This window comes from Portunus trituberculatus, chromosome 10 (genome assembly GCF_017591435.1).
Source record: "Portunus trituberculatus isolate SZX2019 chromosome 10, ASM1759143v1, whole genome shotgun sequence".
NCBI classification, from domain to species: Eukaryota; Metazoa; Arthropoda; class Malacostraca; order Decapoda; family Portunidae; genus Portunus; species Portunus trituberculatus.
Genome location: NC_059264.1, coordinates 8,765,805 through 8,788,343, shown reverse-complemented (window position 1 = coordinate 8,788,343; position 22,539 = coordinate 8,765,805). Strand labels below are relative to the sequence as shown.

The following is a 22,539-nucleotide window of genomic DNA, read 5'->3' as shown; positions in this document are numbered from 1 at the left end:
AGTCTTTACTAAGGAATCCAAATTTGAAAGACCACAGGGTAATAAAGAGACAGTCTATATGAAAGAGATTAAAGTAACCAAAAATAAAAGAGTTGATGATGGAATTAGATGAGGAGAAGGCAATGGAACCGGATGAAGTCTCAGGCAGAATATTAAAAGAATGTAGAGAAGAACTATAGCAAATCCTATATACAACATCATAAAATGCTCAATAGAAAATGGAACAGTACCACTAGAATGGAAAAGAGCTGAGGTGGTTCCTATATATAAGAGTGGAAGGAAGGAAGAACCTTTAAATTACAGACCAGTATCACTAACTAGTGTAATATGCAAGAAGTGTGAAAGAGTAATAAAGAAACAATGGATTGAGTTTCTTGAAGACAACAAATTATTATCAAATAGCCAATTTGGTTTTAGAAAAGGTCGGTCGTGTGTAACAAATTTATTGAGTTTCTACTCTAGAATAGTTGATAAAGTACAAGAGAGAGAGGGATGGATTGACTGTACTTATTGAGATTTAATAAAGGCGTTTGATAAAGTGCCACATGAAAGATTACCATGGAAGTTAGAGGAGAAGGGTGGCTTAAAAGGAAGCACAATGAGATGGATGGAAAATTACTTGAGGGGGAGAAAAATAAGGATGGTAGTTAGAGATATGAAGTCCAAGTGGATAGCAGTAGACAGCGGAGTGCCACAGGGGTCAGTATTGGCGCCAATACTTTTTCTCATATATATAAATGACATGCCAGAGGGAGTGAACAGCTACATAAATCTATTTGCAGAACTGTGCAGAGTCATAAAACAAAACGAGGATTGTGAAATACTGCAGGAAGACTTAAACAAGATCTGGAAATGGAGTGAAAAATGGGAGATGGAATTCAATGTGGACAAAAGCCATGTCATGGAAATGGGAAAAAGTGAAAGACGACCAGTGGGAATCTATAAGATGGGAGATGGAGTAGAACTAGAAAAAGTAAAAAAGGAAAAGGACTTGGGAGTGACAATGGAAGAAAACTATCAACCGGTAAGCCATATTTATAGAATTTTCAGAGAGACATATAATTTGCTAAGGAATATTGGATTAGCATTTCACTATATGGAGAAAGAAATGATGAAGAAATTGATAAGTACTAAAATAAGACCTAGATTGGAATATGCAGGAGTTGTGTGGACCCCATAAAAGAAACACATAAGGAAATTGGAGAGACTACAAAAAATGGCTACAAGAATGGTTCCAGAATTTAAAGGGATGACATATGAGGAGAGACTAAAGCTATGGATCTACCAACCCTGGAACAGAGAAGAGAGAGAGAGGGGATCTGATACAAGTTTATAAATTGATTGACGGAATGGATCAAGTGGATAATGAGAAACTAATCCTGAGAGAAGAATATGACATTAGAAGCACAAGATTGCATAGTAAGAAACTGAGGAAGGGAAGATGTCTGAGAGATGTTAAAAAATATAGTTTCCCGCAAAGATGTGTTGAGACTTGGAACAGTTTCAGTGAGGAAGTGGTGTCAGCAACAAGTGTGCATAGTTTTAAAGAGAAATTGGATAAGTGTAGATATAGAGACGGGGCCACACGAGCATAAAGCCCAGGCCCTGTAAAACTACAACTAGGTAAATACAACTACGTAAATACACTGAGGGGATCATTGAGAGCGATTGGTTTCAAAGAGCTCCCAGAGAAATACATCCAACAATAGATATGTGAAGATCTACTGACCTACATAGACTGTATGTACAGGAAAATGGGGCCACAAAGCTTTTCTGTCTCCAAAGTAGCAAGATTTGGGTGCAGTTTGGGGTAAAAAAATGGAGGGAGAGGTGGATATCGATGGTGCTGCCAGACATGTGTTTTCAAAACATTTGTCTTGTCTGGAGAACCCAATTAAGAGTTATTGAAACTGCAAGAGTTACTGAAACTCCAGTAGGCCTGAGAAAGTTGGGTGAGGAATGTATTGACAAGAAGTTTTCAGGTTTTAGGGAAGAAAAGGTAACATGAGAAGGATGGTGGACTTCTTTACCAAGTGGCTTGAGGCATATGCTCTTCCCAACCAAGAGGCAGAAACAGTGGTGGACTTTCTAGTCAGTCAGTTCTTCACCCAGTTTGGGATGCCAGATAAACTGTACTCTGACCAAGGATGGGAATTCGAATCTAGAGGCTTTTCAGAGTGTTGTAAGCTGCTGGGACTATGCAAGACCAGGACAAAACCCTGGCCTCCATCTCCAGTCAGATTTTATGGTTGAGCGATATAACCATACCTTAGCAAATGGATTGGTCAAGTACTGTGCCGAAGGACAGCAAGATTAGGATCTCAAGCTGCCTGCTCTCAATCATGGCCTACTACTGCTGTCCACAAGGTGATCGACTATACCCCAGCACGTACACCTTATGTTGGGGAGAGAGCTGAGGCTGCCGGTGAATTTGGTCACCGGGCAGCCACCTGATGAAAGTCTGCCTACTGTCACAACAAGCTATGCATTGGTACTACAGGAAAAACTATCAGAGGTCCACAGACAGGTGTGAGGCAGTCTTCAGATGGCAAGGCAAGCCATGAAGCAGTACTATGACTGAAAGATGAGAGGCAAGCTACTCTGCTGGTGACTTGGTGTAGCTGTACAACCCTTGTAGGAAGAGAGGGTTATCTCCAAAGTTGCATACCCCCTGGGAGGGGCCTTACAAGATGGTGGAAGCAGTCTCCAATGTCACGCACAGGATCTGTCAAGGACATTGGGGTTGTAAACTCATCATTCATGTAGATCGTCTGTGGCACTACCATGAACTTGGTCATTACACCTAAGGACGTGGAGTGGCAAACAAGACCGAGGAGGAGGAGGAACACCAGCACAAGGAGGGATGACAGGATGAGCATGAACTGGCTGTACGGGAACCACAATCAGTGGGCCGCTAACCTATTTCAGACGCTGGCATTAACGGAAGAGGGAACGGAGAAGCTACCTCGGCAACTGTCCTTTCCCCTTCACTCGATGCTGGTCATACCTAACGGCACTGCCAAAAGCCTAGGTAGCTACAGGACTACTGCAACCTGTCAGATTCAATGGATGAGGATTAATTTGTTCATTTGTACATTTGCATTTAATAGTTGTGTACTTTTATTTTGCTGTGGGACTGTCAAAGAGTATGTGTGTATTTACGTAGTTGTATTTACCTAGTTGTAGTTTTACAGGGCCTGGGCTTTATGTTCGTGTGACCCCATCTCCATATCTACACTTATCAATTTTCTTTAAAACTATACACACTCGTTTCTGACACCACTTCTTCACTTAAACTGTTCCAAGTCTCAACATATCTTTGTGGGAAACTATATTTTTTGATATCTCTCAGACATCTTCCCTTCCTCAGCTTTTTACTATGCGATCTTAATTGTGCTTAAAGTGTCATATTCTTCTATCAGGATCAGTTTCTCATTATCCACTTGATCCATTCCGTTGATCAATTTATAAACTTGTATCAGATCCCCTCTCTTCCTTCTCTGTTCCAGGGTTGGTAGATCCATAGCCTTTAGTCTCTCCTCATATGTCATCCCTTCAAATTCTGGAACCATTCTTATAGCCATTTTTTGTAGTCTCTCCAACTTCCTTATGTGTTTCTTTTTATGGGGGTCCACACAACTCCTACATATTCCATTGTGAGTCTTATTATAGTACTTATCAATTTCTTCATAATTTCTTTGTCCATATAGTGAAATGCTAATCCAATATTCCTTAGCAAATTATATGTCTCTGAAAATGATTTGATGGGAGAGAGAAATAAGGACGGTAGTTAAAGTTCAAGTGGAGAGAAGTAGAAAGCGGAGTGCCGCAGGGATCAGTATTAGCACCAATACTTTTCCTCATATATATTAACGACATGCCAGAAGGAGTGAACAGCTACATAAATCTGTTTGCGGACGATACGAAACTGTGCAGAGTTATAAAGCAAAAAGAGGATTGTGAAATACTGCAGGAAGAACTAAATAAAATCTGGGAACAGAGTAAGTACTATAATAAGACCCAGATTGGAATATGCAGGAGTAGTGTGGACCACTCATAAAAAGAAACACATAAGGAAGTTGGAGAGACTACAAAAAATGGCTACAAGAATGGTTCCAGAATTTGAAGGATGACATATGAGGAGAGACTAAAGGCTATGGATCTACCAACCCTGGAACAGAGAAGGGAGAGAGGGATCTGATACAAGTTTATAAATTGATCAACGGAATGGACCAAGTGGATAATGAGAAACTGATCCTGAGAGAAGAATATGACATTCAAAGCACAAGAGAAGCTGAGAAAGGGAAGATGTCTGAGAGATGTTAAAAAATATAGTTTCCCACAAAGATGTGTTGAGACGTGGAACAGTTTGAGTGAAGAAGTGGTGTCAGCAACGAGTGTGCATAGTTTTAAAGAAAAATTGGATGTGTAGATATGGAGACGGGGCCACACGAGCGTAAAGTCCAGGCCCTGTAAAACTACAACTAGGTAAATACAACTAGGTAAACACACACACACACACACACTGGGAGAGAGGGTAGCCATCTCTTTCTGCTAGGATGAAGAACAGGAGGGTACTGTGTAAGAGTAAATAATATATGTGTATAAACACTATGTTTCATATAAAAGTTATGTTGAAGTTTTACGGGAGCGAGGAGCCACGGACCTGATAGGATGACGAACAGGAGGGTACTATGGGAAAAACATCACAGCTACATTCTCATGATTTCAAAATTATTAGCAGTCGTCACAGTAAGACTGGTGTAGAGTAATTACAGAGGATTTGATTGACATTAGTAATGAGATTACATTACTGAAAGACACCTTAAATTTCTGAACAGCTCAGTTCTCCCTCTACTGACTGAAGTGAAAATTTTGTTAAAACTTCTGATTACACAGCGAGTAAATTTGATGTTTTTTATTCATGAGCTGGCTGCCATCTCTCTCTCTTTCGGACACGTCTCAAGACATGTCTGTGTCTGTATGTCTGGTATCCACGTGTGTGTTTTAGTTATAATATGACCTTAATAACTAAAAACTTAATATTATTATCCCTGGCACTACATACGTGGGTCGAGTGCATGAACCAGCGAACGGCTTCGTGTGTGTGTGTGTGTGTGTGTGTGTTCATCACCACAGTCATCTGCTGGTCACCTGCGGCCAGTCTTTTCCCCTAAGGAAAGAGCTCAGAGCTATTGCTGACCAATTTGAGTAGGACTGAGACCACACCACACTCCACACAGGAAAGCGCCACAACCTCTTGAGCTACATCCCCTGTCTATTTACTGCTTGGTGAGTAGTTGCCACACATTAAAATTATTTTATTTTATTGAATTTATTATGCATTTACAGCATCAATCTTATGTAAAGGAAATAACAAATATAGAACCTATATACAAACATGAAGAACTTAATTTAACAATAGTCATTACGATCACTATTGAGGAAAGCGTGCGAGGATGTCATCTAGATGATCTGCTGTCAATAGGTGGCAACACATGTCGACAAGCAGAACACCATGGGGCAGCAAACCATCCAGCTTGGGGCAATGAAGACAGTGGTGTTCCAGAGTGTTGGCTTCAAGGGTTCCACACAGAGAGCAAGATGAGAAGTACTGCACGTCTGACAGGCTTGCAACCTCCCACACCACTCAGTGTGGTGGACACCACATTGTGCCACCTCATCATGACTCCTTTACGGCGGTAGGTACTTGAAGGGGTGGTAGCAAAAGGAGTCATAGTGCCTGATGGTGACACTTTCTACCCTCTGGAGATCACGGGCTTGGTCAACAGAGCAGAAGATAGCGGCTTGAATGCACATCAGGGCACCTGAGAGAGAAGGCACAAAGCCAACCACAGGAGGAGGTAAGCTGCAGGCTGCCTTAGCGAGGGCATCAACTTTGTTACTACTACAGGTTATATTGATGTGGGATGGAACCCAGACAAACTTGACATAAATATGACCTGAGGCCAAAGAAGAGAAAACACGCCTGCCTATGTTACCACATTGAGGGTTGACGCTAGAAAGGGCCTTGAGAGTTGACTGAGAGTCACAGATGATCATGGCACTGACACCATGGTGATACAGAAAGCTGACTGCATCCAGGATCCTGCAAAGCTCACAATATGTGGAAGAGGAAGAGTTAGGGAGCCATCGGCCCACCCAGCCTCCAGGCGGAGCGTCCATATCAGGGGAGAAGACAGCACACCCTGCCTGTCTGTCGCCTTGAATGGATTTGTCAATGTAAATGGATCGCGGCACGGGAAGGGAGGAAAGCACCGTAGCTACCATCTCTAGTGCCAGTTGCTACTGTAGTGCGGGGTGTGCTGTCGTTGAAGTTGGAGTGTAGTGCACCTCAGGGGCCAGCAACATCCACGGTGGGGGTCCAGAATCCTCCTCTTCCTCCTTCTCCTCTCCCTCAGGGATGATGATATTCATATCATGAAGAGCTGAATTGACAGTCCTGATGAGGTGAGGAGACGACCGCTAGTCTGTAGAGGAGGGATGTGAGAGTGCTGAAGCAAGGCACGTCCCACAAGTGCCACAACCTGCAAGTTGAGGTGCCAGCTGCGGAGAATAAAGACATTTAACAGAGAAACGTGTGATGATGTAGATAATTCTATCATAGAGAGGAGAGAGAGACGAAGTTCAGCTTGCATGTTGGCAATTCTAGTCAACATAGGGCAGCCACGAATGATTTGCAACACCTTGTTTTGAAAAACTTCAATAGGTTGTAAGCAATATTTCAGAAGCTGTACAAGAGCCAGGGAGAGATAATCGACAATTGAGCAAATGAACGTCACTTAGAGGTTCTTGCAACTGGAATAGAGATGCCAGTAGCATTGTGCAGGAGAAGAAGAATGAATACAAATACTGTCAGCATAACAGATGATTATTATACCAGACATATTAGACAAGAGAAAAAGTAAGCGGTGCATAGCGACATTGAAAAGAAATGGACTGAGGGTAGAGTCCCCAGATGGAAAATGGAAGAAGAGCTGTAGACACCATGGAAGAAAACCTGTGAAAATCTGTTATTGAGGTATTCCCTTATCCACTTCAGAAGGTGTTCCTTGATTCCAAAAACCAACAGTTGATCAAGGATGATGTCTCTGTTGGCCACATCAAATGCAATATTGAGGTCAATGAAGGCCACCACGCTGCTGGAGGAGAGGTGGGAGTAAAGCTCTGTACAGCAACGCTGGGTGCCCCGGCGTGGCAGGAAGCCAAACAGACATGGCGAGAGTTCAGACTCCAGCTTATAAAGAAGACGGAAAAGTAGGATGCGCTCCATAATCTTGCTGAAGCAAGAGGTGAGAGAAACGTGTCGAAACTTGTGTGTACCAGGCATGGGGATGGGAACAATGCTGCTGCAGGTCCAGGTAGGAGGTGCACAACACTGGGAAAAAAACAGATTATAAAGGCATAGGAGGGGATTACCAGGTACACGTTGAAGCAGCCGAAGAACAGAATACGTAATCCCATCGTCCCCTGGTGCTGTCGCCTTGCCCCGAGCCAATGGACATCGCAGCTCCTCCTCAGTGATCGGTATGGCATCCTCCTCCTCATCTTCTAATAACGCTGCCATCAAGCAAAGTGCCAGATGATTCTTCTGGGCATAGACTCCTGGATATGTGCAGGAAGACAAGTCACACAGGACTGTGCAGCCCAGCCATCCAAAAGTTCTTGTGTCAGTTCCCCGGGTCGTGATGAAGAGTGCTGGGCAAAACACCCTATTAATTTTCAAATGCTGTCCGTGAATTTCTGCCACAATTCCGTTCTCACACTCCCTTGTAACGCCACCAACTTGTCCCTAGCAGCCTAGTAAGAGTGCAGATTACAAGGGCCTGTATCCTCTTGAAATATGCACACAGCCTCCACTGCTGTTCTCTCAGCCGGTGAAATGAAATCGTCCAAGGTCCAGGACTGCGGCGGACGGCAACAACGGAGATGTGGCCTGGTGACATAACGGATGAAAAAATCATGAGTGCTTGTGACCAAAGAGGAGTAAAGGGTATCACGCAAGGAGAGATCAAGTCTGGGGAGTCAGGTGGACATGTAGGTGATGTAAGGGAGGCAGTGGCATAGTGGATAAGGTGGTGAGCGTGGGATCGAGCAGACGTTAACGTATAGGTTTGAATCCCACCACATGTCGCTTTGAAACTATGCCATTAGTCGAGTGGTTACCTACATGTCACCATGATACCCAAATTCTAGGACCTAGGTGGTTACATTTAAGATGATGGGTGGTGATATTTGGGCCCTAATATGGGTACCACTATAAATAAAATTGCCTGCGCCACTAATAGCCTCTCAGATATGTACGTGTGCCTGTGTGAGTGTAGAGCAGCGTCATAAGTGTATGATAGCAGCGTGAAAGAGAAGAGTGAATGATTGTTCGGTTACCTTGTTTCACGTGTAAATGCTACCCTTTGCCTGTAAAGAGGTAATGATTGTCTGCCTTCCCACGGGCTGTATACGTGGCGTGAATGAAAGGTTACTTGGTTTAGGAAAACTTGAGCACGGCCAGTGTGCCTCCACCACGCACAGCTCCCTGTACTCGCACCTGCTGCACCTTGTTGTCTAGCAAGAGTATACACGTTGCTCGTTGCCATTGTGTTTCCCTGTTCCTCGGCAATGATGGTGTCAACACATCTACGTACCAAACATGGCGCAGTGAGTAGGATCGCCGAGTGAAGGATTGTGGAACCTAAAAGTGACTGACAGTGACGCTGTATTGTGTGCGCATTTGTTTGCTGTTCTCACGCCGAGAAGATGGAGCAGCAATTAGAACGGCTGACCACCCTTCTTGCGACGCAAATGGAGCTGACACAGCAACAAGAAGCACAGCAGCGGGAGCGGGATGAGGCACACCAACAGGAAATGCGCACCCTGTTATCAGGGTTAACTGGTGCTCCGCCCTCTCACAGTACACGAGACGGTGAACCAGTGCAGAAAACTAAGCTGCATAACAGTGTGGTGACTCCTCCTTACCTCACATGGTCTGCTTCGCTGAGGGAGTTTGATGCGTGGTGGCACAAATTTGAAGGGTACGCTCGCCTGGCTAACATAACTACCCTCAAGCCCTCCGAGCAGCAAATTGCTTTACGTTCGCTTGTTGATGAGGAATGGACTCGCGCACTGAGGTATGGCCTGGACGTACAGCAAGATGCAGACTTGAAGACTGTTCTCGACGCTATGGAAGTGCATCTCAGGAATAGACGTAACGTTATACTGGATCGTCGAGAGTTCTACTTGAGAAGACAGGAAAGTGGTGAAAATTTTGACGAGTTTCTGTGCGCCATCAAGGAAATTGCTGCATTTTGTGGTTTCTGTGAGGAATGTATGGATAACAGACTACGTGACCGAATAGTTGTGGGTACAAATGATGAGGTAGCATTACAACGTATGTTGGAAGAAAAGACTTGTCTCTACAGAAAGCCATAGACATATGTCGGTCAACCGAAAATGCGGCGAAGAATAGTGCTGTGATTCGAGGATGTAGTGTGGGGAGAGTATCGCAGTACAAGAAGAATGCGCGGTACGGACGCCCAGTTTCGGCGAATAGTGCAAGGCCTTCACGAGACTGTGACGAACTGTGTCATAAGTGTGGCAGAGGAACGCACACGGGTGACCAAAAGTGCAAAGCGGCTAATGTGGCTTGTAATAATTGCGGTAGAATAGGGCACTTCGCGGTTGTTTGTAAAGCTCGTTCCCGCAAAGCGGCGCCACCACAGGACACCGGCACTCGTCACCGTAAACTCCATCGGGTCATTGCAGACGTCTACAAAGGTAAAGGAAGTTCACGACAGACTCATCGGGGCAAGATTGTAACCACTCATCCTGGCGGACAAGGACGTATTTCCTGGACTCCTGACTCTGGCGCCGAGGCCACAGTCATGGGTTGGGACGTCGCCAAGGCTGCTGGGATCAAGCAGGCTTTGCTTGAAGCAGTGACGGGCGAAGTTTTATACGGCGCCGGCCAACAACAGCTCGCTTGTTTGGGTAAGTTCACCTCTAATTTGGAATTAGGTGACAGGAAAACCTCCACAGAAGTGATTGTTGTTGACAAGCTGAAAGGGGCACTACTGAGTTGGTACGACTCAATAGCTTTAGGATTGTTACCACCTAACTTTCCTACTCAGATTCGAGCAGTTGAACATGGTACATGTCGTTCACATCAGCAGGAGTGTGTTACAGCAGCAGACCCACTACCCCAGTGGAGACAACTACGAGCCTTCAGCGACGGAAAGAGCACAACATGCCGCAGCCATTATCCATGCTTTCCCGCAAGTTTTCGGTGCTTCACAGACCTTGAGGGAGATGGATGGAGACGCTATGCGTATTCAGCTGACTGAGGACACTCGACCCTTCGCTGTGACTGCTGCCTGGACCGTTCCGTTCAGCTGGAGAGATGATATCAAGACCCAGCTTGATGAACTTCTGGACCTGGACATTATTGTTAAGATAAATCACCCTACAGATTGGTGTCATCCAATTGTACCTGTGCGAAAGAAATCAGGCGGAGTGAGATTGTGTGTAGACTTCACAAGACTTAACAAGTATGTTCGCAGGCCAGCCTACCCTATACCATCCCCACATGACGTCATTGCTTCGATGGGGACTGGATCGAGATGGTTCACTACGTGTGACGCAAAGATGGGTTACCACCAAATCAAAATAGCCGAGGCGGACCAAGATCTCACGACCTTTTTAAGTTTAAGCGTGCACCCCTGGGTTTGGTCTCGTCAGGCGACGAATATAATCGGCGCGGTGATGCAGCCCTGGGTGACATACCACAGACGATCAAGATAGTTGACGACATTCTGGCGTATGATGGTTCATATAAACAACATCTGGCGCATGTAATTGACATTGTTCAGCGCTGTGATAAAGCTGGAATAACTCTGAACAGTTCAAACATAAATTCAACTTTGCCCAGCTGCGTGTTGACTACTGTGGCTACTCTGTGTCACGCAGTGGGTATACTGTGGACGAGAAAAAAGTAGCTGCCATTGCCAACTTTCCCCGCCCACAAAACATTACCGATCTGAGATCATTCCTTAGTTTGTCTAACCAGTTAGGAAACTTTACTTCCAGCCTCGCCAAAGCTGTCCAACCGCTACGAGATCTGCTGAGGCCGCGTAATGTTTGGTGCTGGACTTCACAGCATGACATCGCGTTTGAGGAGGTGAAGGAGTTGCTGATGGCACCGCCCGTGCTCTCTCATTTCGACGCGTTACTCCCCACCATGCTACAGACTGATGCATCCAAGACACAGGGAATGGGCTTCGCATTACTACAACTGCACGGTAAAGACTGGAAGCTGGTTCAGTGTGGTTCACGGTTCTTATCAGATGTGGAAATACGGTATGCAGTGATAGAAATTGAGATGGCAGCCGTCCTATGGGCTGTAAGAAAATGTGGAGCTTTTTTGAAGGGTTTACCTCATTTCAGCATTGTTGTTGACCATCGACCTTTGGTACCTATTTTAAACTCAAAACTTCTCGGTGAGATAGAAAACCCTAGGTTGCAACGCATGCGTGAGAAATTAACAGCATACACCTTTACCACCAGTTGGCAGAAAGGCAAAGAACATAATATTCCTGATGCACTTTCACGCTTCCCCGTACAGGCACTTAATGAGGAGGATAAGGCTGCAAGTGATGACGAGGACCTGCTGCACGCTTTAGTCATCGCCTCTGTCAATGCTGTTACGCAGGAAGGAACCAGCCTCATGCCACTTCGAGACAAGACTTTGGAAAAGGTGCGTGCTTCTGCTGTAAGAGACCCTGAATATAGCGCATTGCGCACAGCTATACTAACAGGATTCCCTGAACATAAGCAAGAGCTTGTTGATAATTTGAGACCATATTGGAAGATACGCGACCAACTTGCAGTCGATGGTGACCTCGTTGTTTATGGACCACGCCTAATCATCCCCAAAGGCTTACGGCGAGAAACTTTGCAAAGGCTACACGACAGTCATCAAGGCATCGCCCGTACTAAGCGACGGGCCCGGCAAACCGTATACTGGCCAGGTATAGAACGTGACACAGCACAAGTTGTCTCCTCATGCCAAGAATGCCGAGCACTCCTACCGCGCCAAGCCAACGAGCCCCTCTGGCAGCACGACGACCCACCAACTCACGTGTTTTAAGTCGGTCTCGGCAGACTATTTTCACTTGGCTGGTCGCACATTTCTTGTATACATAGACAGGAAATCTGGTTGGCCTTGTGTATCATCCTGTCCACGATCTGCTAATGCTCACCATCTTACTTGTGAGTTGAGGAATTTTTTTGCAGCCACAGGTGTTCCACGGGTGTTGATGAGTGATGGTGGACCTCAGTTTGCGTCTTCTACTCTTCGACGCTTCCTGGCTCGGTGGGGGGTAGAGCACAGGATCACTTCGCCGTACAACGCCCGTGCAAATGGCCATGCAGAAGCAGCCGTCAAGGTGATTAAGAAGCTGATACGGACGACTTCTTCACATGCTTCCCTGGACGATGATGCTTTCGCTCGTGGGCTCCTGGAGCTGAGAAACACACTGAGGGAGGACGGACGATCTCCAGCTCAAGTTTTGTTTGGACATCCTATGAGATCAGCCCTTCCTGTTCACCATCGTTCATTTGCTCCGGAGTGGCAGTAGGCCGCTCTGGAAAGTGACATTAAGGCAGATCACCTCCGCTCCTATTCAAAGATATATCATGACAAGACCTCTAAGCCACTCTCTCAATTACACATTGGTGCCTTAGTGGATGTTTGGGATCATGCAACTAATAGATGGGGACTACTGGGCATTATTACAGGTGTTGGCTTCCGCCGTGATTATCTGGTGAAGATGGGCAGCGGACGCACACTGTGGAGGAACCGCAGATTTCTTCGCAATCACCAGAACGAGGGCGTGTTCACTTACACGTCACCCAGCCAGTCCCCGCCGAATGTTGTGGGGGAAAACATTCCCTCAGTGGATCAGCCAGAATCAAGGAAACTACTGGCTGACCAGCATCTATCAGCTTCCCCGCCTCTTCGTCGCAGCACTCGGCACCGCAGAGAACCCGACCGATTAGCAGTTCGTTGGGGTACACCTACCTACGGAGACGAGGAAGAAGACGACCGTGATGTTCCGGACAACCCTGTCATCTCGGGGGAGGTGTATGATAGCAGCGTGAAAGAGAAGAGTGAATGATTGTTCGGTTACCTTGTTTCACGTGTGAATGCTACCCTTTGCCTGTAAAGAGGTAATGATTGTCTGCCTTCCCTCGGGCTGTATACGTGGCGTGAATGAAAGGTTACTTGGTTTAGGAAAACTTGAGCACGGCCAGTGTGCCTCCACCACGCACAGCTCCCTGTACTCGCACCTGCTGCACCTTGTTGTCTAGCAAGAGTATACACTTTGCTCGTTGCCATTGTGTTTCCCTGTTCCTCGGCAATGATGGTGTCAACACATCTACGTACCAAACAATAAGAGAGTACATATGAGTACATATGTGCAGACTTTAGCTAAAGGGTGAGCGAGGCGTTGGTTGCTCGTGCTTATGAAACTGTCAAACCTTAATGGAAGGGACGCTGAGCTAGGCCTCCATGATAGAGGAGATATGATCCCGGAGGTCACGGGGAGATAAGAGTGTGTGTGTGTGTGTATGGGTGAGGGCACTGGCCAGCCCTGGGATAATTGTCATACGGTACCGTGTAAATAAATGCATGCATGTGTGAATTACTTGTAGCCAGCATTATTAGAGATATATTGGTAATTAGCGGTTAAGGTAGATAGCGTTACCTAATAAGCTGAAATAGACTCGTAAGGACATTGCCTGACAGGTGCGATGGCACAGGAGGCGTGGTTTGTGGGGCGCTGTGTGGCACCGATGAGGACAGAGGACTAAGGAGTGTAGCGAGAGACCTCGAGGGAACAAGTCGTACTCTGGGGAGCAGTCAGAGAGCGAACGAGAGACAGAGACAGTGAAGTGCCTGACGAACTAAAAAAGTGTTACCCGTACTTTGTTGCCGCTCCCTGCCCTGTCCTGTGTGCCACCCCCACCTGTTCCCGGTGACTCGTGTATAGTTGCTGTAATATAGAGAAATAAGGAAGAAGTGTTTCCTTCTCCCCACTCTGTGTGACTGAGCTGAGTGAGAGTGGGTGCTATAGCAGCAGACAGAGAGCGATCTGCCCGCCGCTCCAACCCAGCCGCGCCGCGCCACCCGACACACACGCCCCGAATCCCGAGAAGATTGTGAGGCGTCCCCTCCCTGAAGAAGAAGCTGAAGGAGGGTCGCAGCATTTAGTGTCAGGAGTGGGATCCTAAGGGCGTCTTGTGTGTTGTGGCGGAAAGCAAGGTACTACCTGACGGAGGTACAATGGCTGACGGTGAGCAGGTCGTGAAGAAGGAGGAGTTGGGGGCGATGGCGAACGTCATGCGAGCGACGGCAGGCCCAGTGAGAAGAATGAGTGCTCAGTCGCACGGCACTCATCCCATCGGCTCCGGGCTAGCGCCCGGCTGGCGGCGTGAGACCGACAAGACGGAAAACCCCCCTCGGACTGTCCCACCGCTCGCCCTGCTTGCAGCCGCCCCACCCAAGACTGCCTCCCTGCCTCACCAATGGAAAGCTTGCTCTCCCCCTGCCACCTCCCCGCCTCGAGCTTCCTCCCAGCCAGCGGCCGCTCCCTCTGCGACCCCCAGGCGGCCTAGACCACAGCAGTTCGACGGAAGGGTGTTGCTGGAAGCTTACCTGGACCAATTCGAAGTCGTGGCTCGAGCGCAAGGCTGGAGTCAAGAGTAGCTTGCCCTGAATCTTGTGACAAGTTTGAAGGGGCCAGCTGTAGAGGTGTTAAGACTAGCGCTTGGAGGTCCAGGACAGACTCCGAAAGAAACCAACGCTACCGACGGAGCCTGGCAAAGGACTGGCCCAGGAGAAGCAGAGCAAGGCCGTTCAGAGGGGCATGTTGGAACTGTAAGGAGATGGGACATAGGAAGCAAGATTGTCGCCGGCCCCCAGCCCCCGCTCCATCTCATTCCGCCAAGCAGATGGGGCAGTACGTGTACCAGCCCTGCTGCTGGGATTGTGGCCAACTGGGCCACCTCTCTCGGTCCTGCCCCCAGAAGATGTAGGCGGGCAGGAGAACACGGGCGGGAAACACCGCCTGGCTGGGGAGCGGGGCCACACACCAGCCGTCGTCACCCAGGCCCCACTCCCGCTAACTGGCCGCCACTCTGTCGCCGCTGCAGTTGCTGCCGCCCTCACCTCCCAGGTTAAAGGCGTGATCGATGGACGACCGTGTTGCCTTACCGTGGATACTGGGGTGGGCAGGACGCTCGTCAGGAAGGGCGTCATCACAGCACGGAACCTCCCCCTTGCCCCACAGAAGATGTGTGGAGTGACGGGGCACTGCAGCGCGATGTGGGGACCAGTGGAGGCGCGGATAGAGGTGGGAGGCGAAGAGATGCAGCTACCTGTGTACGTGGCTGACCTGGAGGAACCCTGCATCCTGGGTATCGACTACCTGACGAAGGGCCGGGCTTGTATCGACTTCGGAAAAGGAACGCTGAGGGTACATGATACAGAAATGTCCTTACTCCCCGAGGACGCCTGCCCTTAGGTAGCAAGGGCCCGGTCTGCTGGCTTGGCCTCAGGGAACAGGACAAGGGGCGAGCAACAACGGCGCTGGGAGGTGAGCCGGCGCAGTGGACAAGTGGAGCCAGCAGGTGAGGTGCAGCGGCTGCCAGCCGGGCGGGCAGCGGGGAGCGTGGCAACACCATCCGCCACCAGCGGGCGGGCGGTGAGCAGCGCGGCGCACCCGGCCGCCACCAGCGGGCGGACAGCGAGGAGCGCGATACAGCCTGCTGAAAGGGACGGTGACGGAAGACATGTACCGGAGCACCTACGGGAGATGCTGCAGAAGAGTACGGAGCATCTGAGCACTGAGCAAGCAGTACAGTTGCAGAGGATGCTGTGCATGTACGCTGATGTCTTCTCGAAGGGAGACACGGACCTGGGCTGCACGAATCTGGTTCAACATCGCATCGATACCAGTTGCAGCCACCCAATCAAGCACGCACCATGAAGAATACCTCCCGCTCGACGTCTGGAGATGGAGAAAGCGGTGAGGAACTTACAGGCGCAAGGTGTGATCAAGAAATCGAACAGCCCGTGGTCTTCTGCAGTAGTTTTGAAGAAGAAAGATAGGTCGACGCGTCTCTGTGTGGACTACAGAGCCCTGAACGACGTCACAGTGAAGGATTCCTATCCACTACCTAGGATCGACAACACGCTGGATGCATTGACAGGTGCCCGCTGGTTCTCCACTCTGGATCTGAAGTCTGGCTATCATCAGGTGGAGGTGGCGGACGAGGATAAAGAGAAGACAGCATTCTCCTTTGGGCAGGGACTATGGCAGTTCCGCGTCATGCCCTTCAGATTATGCAATGCACCAGCGACCTTTGAAAGGCTGATGGAGCGGGTACTGGAGGGCCTGCAGTGGAAGATTGCCCTCGTCTACCTGGACGATGTGGTTGTTTTCGGACGCACCTTCGAGGAGGAGCTGCAGAGGCTGGAGGACGTCCTTCTGCGGTTGAGGAGAGCTAATCTGAAGCTTAGCCCGAAGAAGTGTCTGTTGTTCCAGCAGGAGGTGCCCTTCCTCGGGCATGTCGTCAGCGAGGACGGGTGCGCACCGATCCACTGAAGGTGCGAGCTGTGGCAGAGTGGCCTGTCCCGACCAATGTGGGCAAAGTGAGGAGCTTCGTGGGCCTGTGCACGTACTATCGTAGGTTCGTGAAGGACTTCGCCAGCATAGCGGCGCCCTGCACCACCTGACAAGAAAAGGGGCCCGATTTTGCTGGGATGCTGGGTGTCAGACAGCCTTTGAGCGGCTGAAGGAGGCGCTGGTGAACGCTCCTGTGCTGCCATACCCGGACCCCGCTTGCCCGTACGTCGTGGATTGTGACGCTAGTGCTGAGGGCGTGGGAGCGGTGCTGTCGCAGCTGAAGGACGGACGCGAGCATGTGGTGGCGTACTATAGTAACAAGTTCAGTCACGCGGAGAGAAATTACTGTGTCACGCGGAAGGAACTTCTGGCGGTGGTGAAGAGTCTAGAAAACTTTCACCCGTACCTGTATGGGGCAAAGTTTACTGTGAGGACGGACCACGCAGCCCTGCGGTGGTTGAAGACGATGAAGAATCCTGAGGGGCAGTTGGCGAGGTGGATCGGCAGGCTGGAGCAGTACGATTACTGCGTCGAGCACCGCCCTGGGAGAGTCCACAGCAACGCTGACAGCCTCAGCAGACGTCCATGTGAGCCTGAGTGTCACCATTGCAGCAGGAAGGAGCCAGAAGAAGTCTGCAGGTTGACACGGGTCCATGGCGCGGAAGGTGACGGAGACACGCTTCTGCAGGAGGCGCAGAGGAAGGACCCGGATCTCCACCCAGTAGTAAAGTGGCTGGAGGAAGGTCAAGGTCGCCCTGGCGAGCAAGAAGTGGCAGCCCTGAGCCCAGCTACGAGATTCTACTGGAGGCAGTGGGACACGCTGAAATTGAGTAGAGGAGTACTGGTGAAGAAGTGGCTGACACCTGACGGAGGGATGATGTACTGGCAGACAGTCATTCCTCGTGATATGAGAGCTAGCCTGATGCGGGAGATGCATGAGGGCGTCGCCAGTGGGCATCTAGGAGTGAAGAAGACACTCAGTCGTCTACGACAGCGGTTCTACTGGCTGGGGATGCGCAAGGATGTACAAGAATGGTGCCGAGTGTGCGACACCTGTAACGCCAAGAAGGGACCAGCACGGAAGGGTAGAGCGCCGCTACAGCTGTATCAGGTGGGAGCCCCGATAGAGCGAGTAGCAGTAGACATCGTGGGGCCGCTACCCGCGACTGCAGCTGGCAATCGTTACATCTGTGTTGCCATGGACTACTTCACGAAATGGCCCGAGGCGTATGCACTGCCGAACCATGAAGCAGTGACTGTAGCATAAGGAGGTACTGGTGGAGCAGTTCTTCACCAGGTTTGGTGTGCCTGGCGAGCTGCATTCCGATCAAGGCCGCGAGTTTGAGTCGGAGGTATTCGGCGAGTGTTGCCAGCTAATGGGCCTGCGGAAGACGAGGACAACACCACTGAGGCCGCAGTCTGACGGGATGGTGGAGCGCTTCAACAGGACACTGGCTCAGGAACTGGCCAAATACTGTACAGAGGGACAGACAGAGTGGGACCGGAAGCTTCCCGCTCTGCTCATGGCATACAGGTCTGCCGCGCACGAGGCCACCACCTACACGCCGGCCCGGCTTATGATGGGCCGGGAGCTTCGCCTGCTGGTGGACTTGACAACAGGACGCCCTCCAGATGAAGAACTGCCTACTGTGGCCACGGACTACGCCATAGCACTGCAGGAGCGGCTAGTGGAGGCTCATCATCAGGTGCGAGGACGACTTAAGCTGGCGGGCGAGGCCATGAGGCACCGCTATGACCGGGGAAGTCGCGCGGCTGAGTTTGCAGCTGGCGACAAGGTGTGGCTTTACAACCCCCGCCGGCGGAAAGGTCTCTCACCGAAGCTGCAGAGCCCCTGGGAGGGGCCATACACTGTCATCGAGAAGGTGTCGGAGGTAACCTTCCGTATTCGTCGAGGACAACGCGGGAAGCCCAAGATAATTCATGCTGACTGACTGTGGAGATACCACGGGCCAGGGAAGTTCACCTGGGGCCAAGCCCCGTTTGACAACAGCAGTGAGGAGGAGGACGCAGTCCTTGACATAGTAGCAGAGGACGTAACGGGGCCTGACGCCGGTCTCATGGGCAGCGAGGACGGTGGAGCAGGGATGAGCGGGGATGAGGAAGCTGAGTCAGGAGTGGGTGACTCACCGCCAGCCGCCGCCCACCCCGCCAGCACCGACCACCACGGAGATTGCAGGACTATATTCTAGATGAGGAAACAGATTTGAGTAGCTAGGATGTAAAATGTGGAGGACGAGACTAGGGAAATAGTCGAGACGACTATTTATGTGGGAGGGGGCAGTGTTGCAAAGGTGTATTGCAGCAGCCTCCCAGATATGTACGTGTGCCTGTGTGTGAGTGTGAAGCAGCGTCATAAGAGAGTACATATGGGTAGTACATATGAGTACATATGTGCAGACTTTAGCTAAAGGGTGAGCGAAGTGTTGGTTGCTCGTGTTTATGAAACTGTCACACCTTAATGGAAGGGACGCTGAGCTAGGCCTCCATGACGGAGGAGATATGACCCCGGAGGTTCACGGGGAGATAAGAGTGTGTGTGTGTGTGTGTGTGTGTGTGTATGGCTGAGGGCACTGGCCAGCCCTGGGATAATTGTCATACGGTACCGTGTAAATAAATGCATGCATGTGTGAATTACTTGTAGCCAGCATTATTAGGATATATTGGTAATTAGCGGTTAAGGTAGATAGCGTTACCTAATAAGCTGGAATAGACTCGTAAGGACATTGCCTGACAGGTGCGACGGCACAGGAGGCGTGGTTTGTGGGGCACTGTGTGGCACCGACGAGGACAGAGGACAGGATACACCTCTGCCTGGTACTGGTGTCCGTAGCGCCTCTCCAAGACGCCCACTACGTCAGTGTAGGATTTCTGTTGTGCAGGTGTTAACTGACTTAACACCTCCACGGCTGGCCCCTTCAAACTTGTCACAAGATTCAGGGCGCGCTCCTCTTGACTCCAGCCTTGCGCTCGAGCCACGACTTCGAATTGGGCCAGGTAAGCCTCCAGCGACACCCTTCCGTCGAACTCCTGTGGTCTAGTCCGCCTGGGGGGCGCAGAGGGGGCGGCCACTGGCTGGGAGGAAGTTCGAGGCGGGGAGGCGGCAGGGGGAGAACGAGCTTTCCGTTGGTGAGGCAGGGAGGCAGTCTTGGGTGGGGCGGCTGCGGGCAGGGCTAGCGGAGGGCAGGGCGGGAAGACAGTCCGAGGGGAGTTTTCCGTCTCGTCACCCTCAGACTCCTCGTCGGTTTCATCCCGCCAGCCGGACGCTAGCCCAGAGCCGACGGGATGAGCGCTGTGCGATTGAGCACTCATTCTTCTCACTGGGCCTGCCGTCGCTCACATGGCATCCGCCATCGCCCCCAACTCCTCCTTCATCTCCTCCTTCAGCGTCGCACATTGGAGTTCGTTTTCGTGTCTGACGGTAATCAATCCCTGTCCGACGGTAGTCACTTCGTGCCTGACGGTAGTCAATTCCTGCTGGATCGCCACCAACATACACATGAGTTCAGCCATTAAGGGCGGCTCCTCGCCCACAACTTCCTTCTTCACGATCTGCTCGCCTTCAGCCATTGTACCTCCGTCAGGTAGTACTTTGCCTTCCGCCACAACACACAAGACGCCCTTAGGATCCCACTCCTGACACCAAGTGCTGCGACCCTCCTTCAGCCTCTTCTTCAGGGAGGGGACGCCTCACAATCTTCTTGGGATTCGGGGCGTGTGTGTCGGGGAGAAGGACTTTACCTGGGTGGCGCGGCGCGGCTGGGGTAGAGCGGCGGGCAGAGCGCTCTCTTATGCCTGGCTGTCTGCTGCTATAGCACCCACTCTCACTCAGCTCAGTCACACAGAATGGGGAGAAGGAAACACTTCTTCCTTATTTCTCTATATTACAGCAACTGTACACGAGTCACCGGGAGCAGGTGGCGGCGGCACACAGGACGGGGCAGGGGGCGACAACAAAGTACGGGTAACGCTTTGTTAGTTCGTCAGGCACTTCACTGTCTCTTGTCTCTCGTTCGCTCTCTGACTGCTCCCCAGAGTACGACTTGTTCCTTGGAAGTCTCTTGCTACACTCCTGTCCTCTTTCCTCGTCGGTGCCACACAGTGCCCCACAAACCACACCTCCTGTGCCGTCGCACCTGCCAGGCAATGTCCTTACGAGTCTATTTCAGCTAATTAGGTAACGCTATCTACCTTAACCGCTAATTACCAATATATCCCTGATAATGCTGGCTACAAGCAATTCACACATGCATGCATTTATTTACACGGTACTGTATGACAATTATCCCAGGGCTGGCCAGTGCCCTCACACACACACACACACACACACACACACACACACACTCTTATCTCCCCGTGACCTCCGGGGTCACATCTCCTCCGTCATGGAGGCCTAGCTCAGCGTCCCTTCCATTAAGATTAAGGTGTGACAGTTTCATAAACACGAGCAACCAACACCTCACTCACCCTTTAGCTAAAGTCTGCATATGTACTCATATGTACTACCCATATGTACTCTCTTATGACGCTGCTCCACACTCACACAGGCACACGTACATATCTGGGAGGCTGCTGCAATACACCTTCGCAACAATGTATATATATATATATATATATATATATATATATATATATATATATATATATATATATATATATATATATATATATATATATATATATATATATATATATATATATATATATATATATATATATATATATATATATATATATATATATATATATATATATATATATATATATATATATATATATATATATATATATATATATATATATATATATATATATATATATATATATATATATATATATATATATATATATATATATATATATATATATATATATATATATATATATATATATATATATATATATATATATATATATATATATATATATATATATATATATATATATATATATATATATATATATATATATATATATATATATATATATATATATATATATATATATATATATATATATATATATATATATATATATATATATATATATATATATATATATATATATATATATATATATATATATATATATATATATATATATATATATATATATATATATATATATATATATATATATATATATATATATATATATATATATATATATATATATATATATATATATATATATATATATATATATATATATATATATATATATATATATATATATATATATATATATATATATATATATATATATATATATATATATATATATATATATATATATATATATATATATATATATATATATATATATATATATATATATATATATATATATATATATATATATATATATATATATATATATATATATATATATATATATATATATATATATATATATATATATATATATATATATATATATATATATATATATATATATATATATATATATATATATATATATATATATATATATATATGTATATGTTGACGTTTTTAAAGTGCAATATCATTGGCTATCATTATCAAAATCAAATGTTATAGCCTATACTCTTCTACTGATTGGCCAAACCGGAGTCAGCTGGCAGCTGTGTTCCTTTCTTTTGGATAGTAGGACGGAAGGGACTTCGGCGGGTCTTAATTTTTGTTGTGAGAATAAGCTATACCCCTTTATATTCATTATTTACAGATTTGAAGAAATTTTTCAATGAGGGGGGAAATTTTTTCTGTCTTCTAAGGAAATATCACATAAAACAATAATGATGAAACACCTGCTGGTTACCGTTGCCGCAGCCCGCAGC

The 22,539-nt window shown here is 47.8% G+C and overlaps 1 protein-coding gene across 1 annotated transcript; it reads left to right on the top strand.

Moving 5' to 3' along the window:
* Positions 1 to 12,329: 12,329 nt before the first annotated feature.
* On the top strand, positions 12,330 to 13,190 carry LOC123501869. The gene is made up of 2 exons (XM_045250910.1): positions 12,330 to 12,578; positions 12,702 to 13,190. Exons 1-2 carry the CDS (start codon positions 12,330 to 12,332, stop codon positions 13,188 to 13,190), a joined length of 738 nt encoding a protein of 245 aa, XP_045106845.1.
* The last annotated feature ends 9,349 nt before the right edge of the window (positions 13,191 to 22,539 follow it).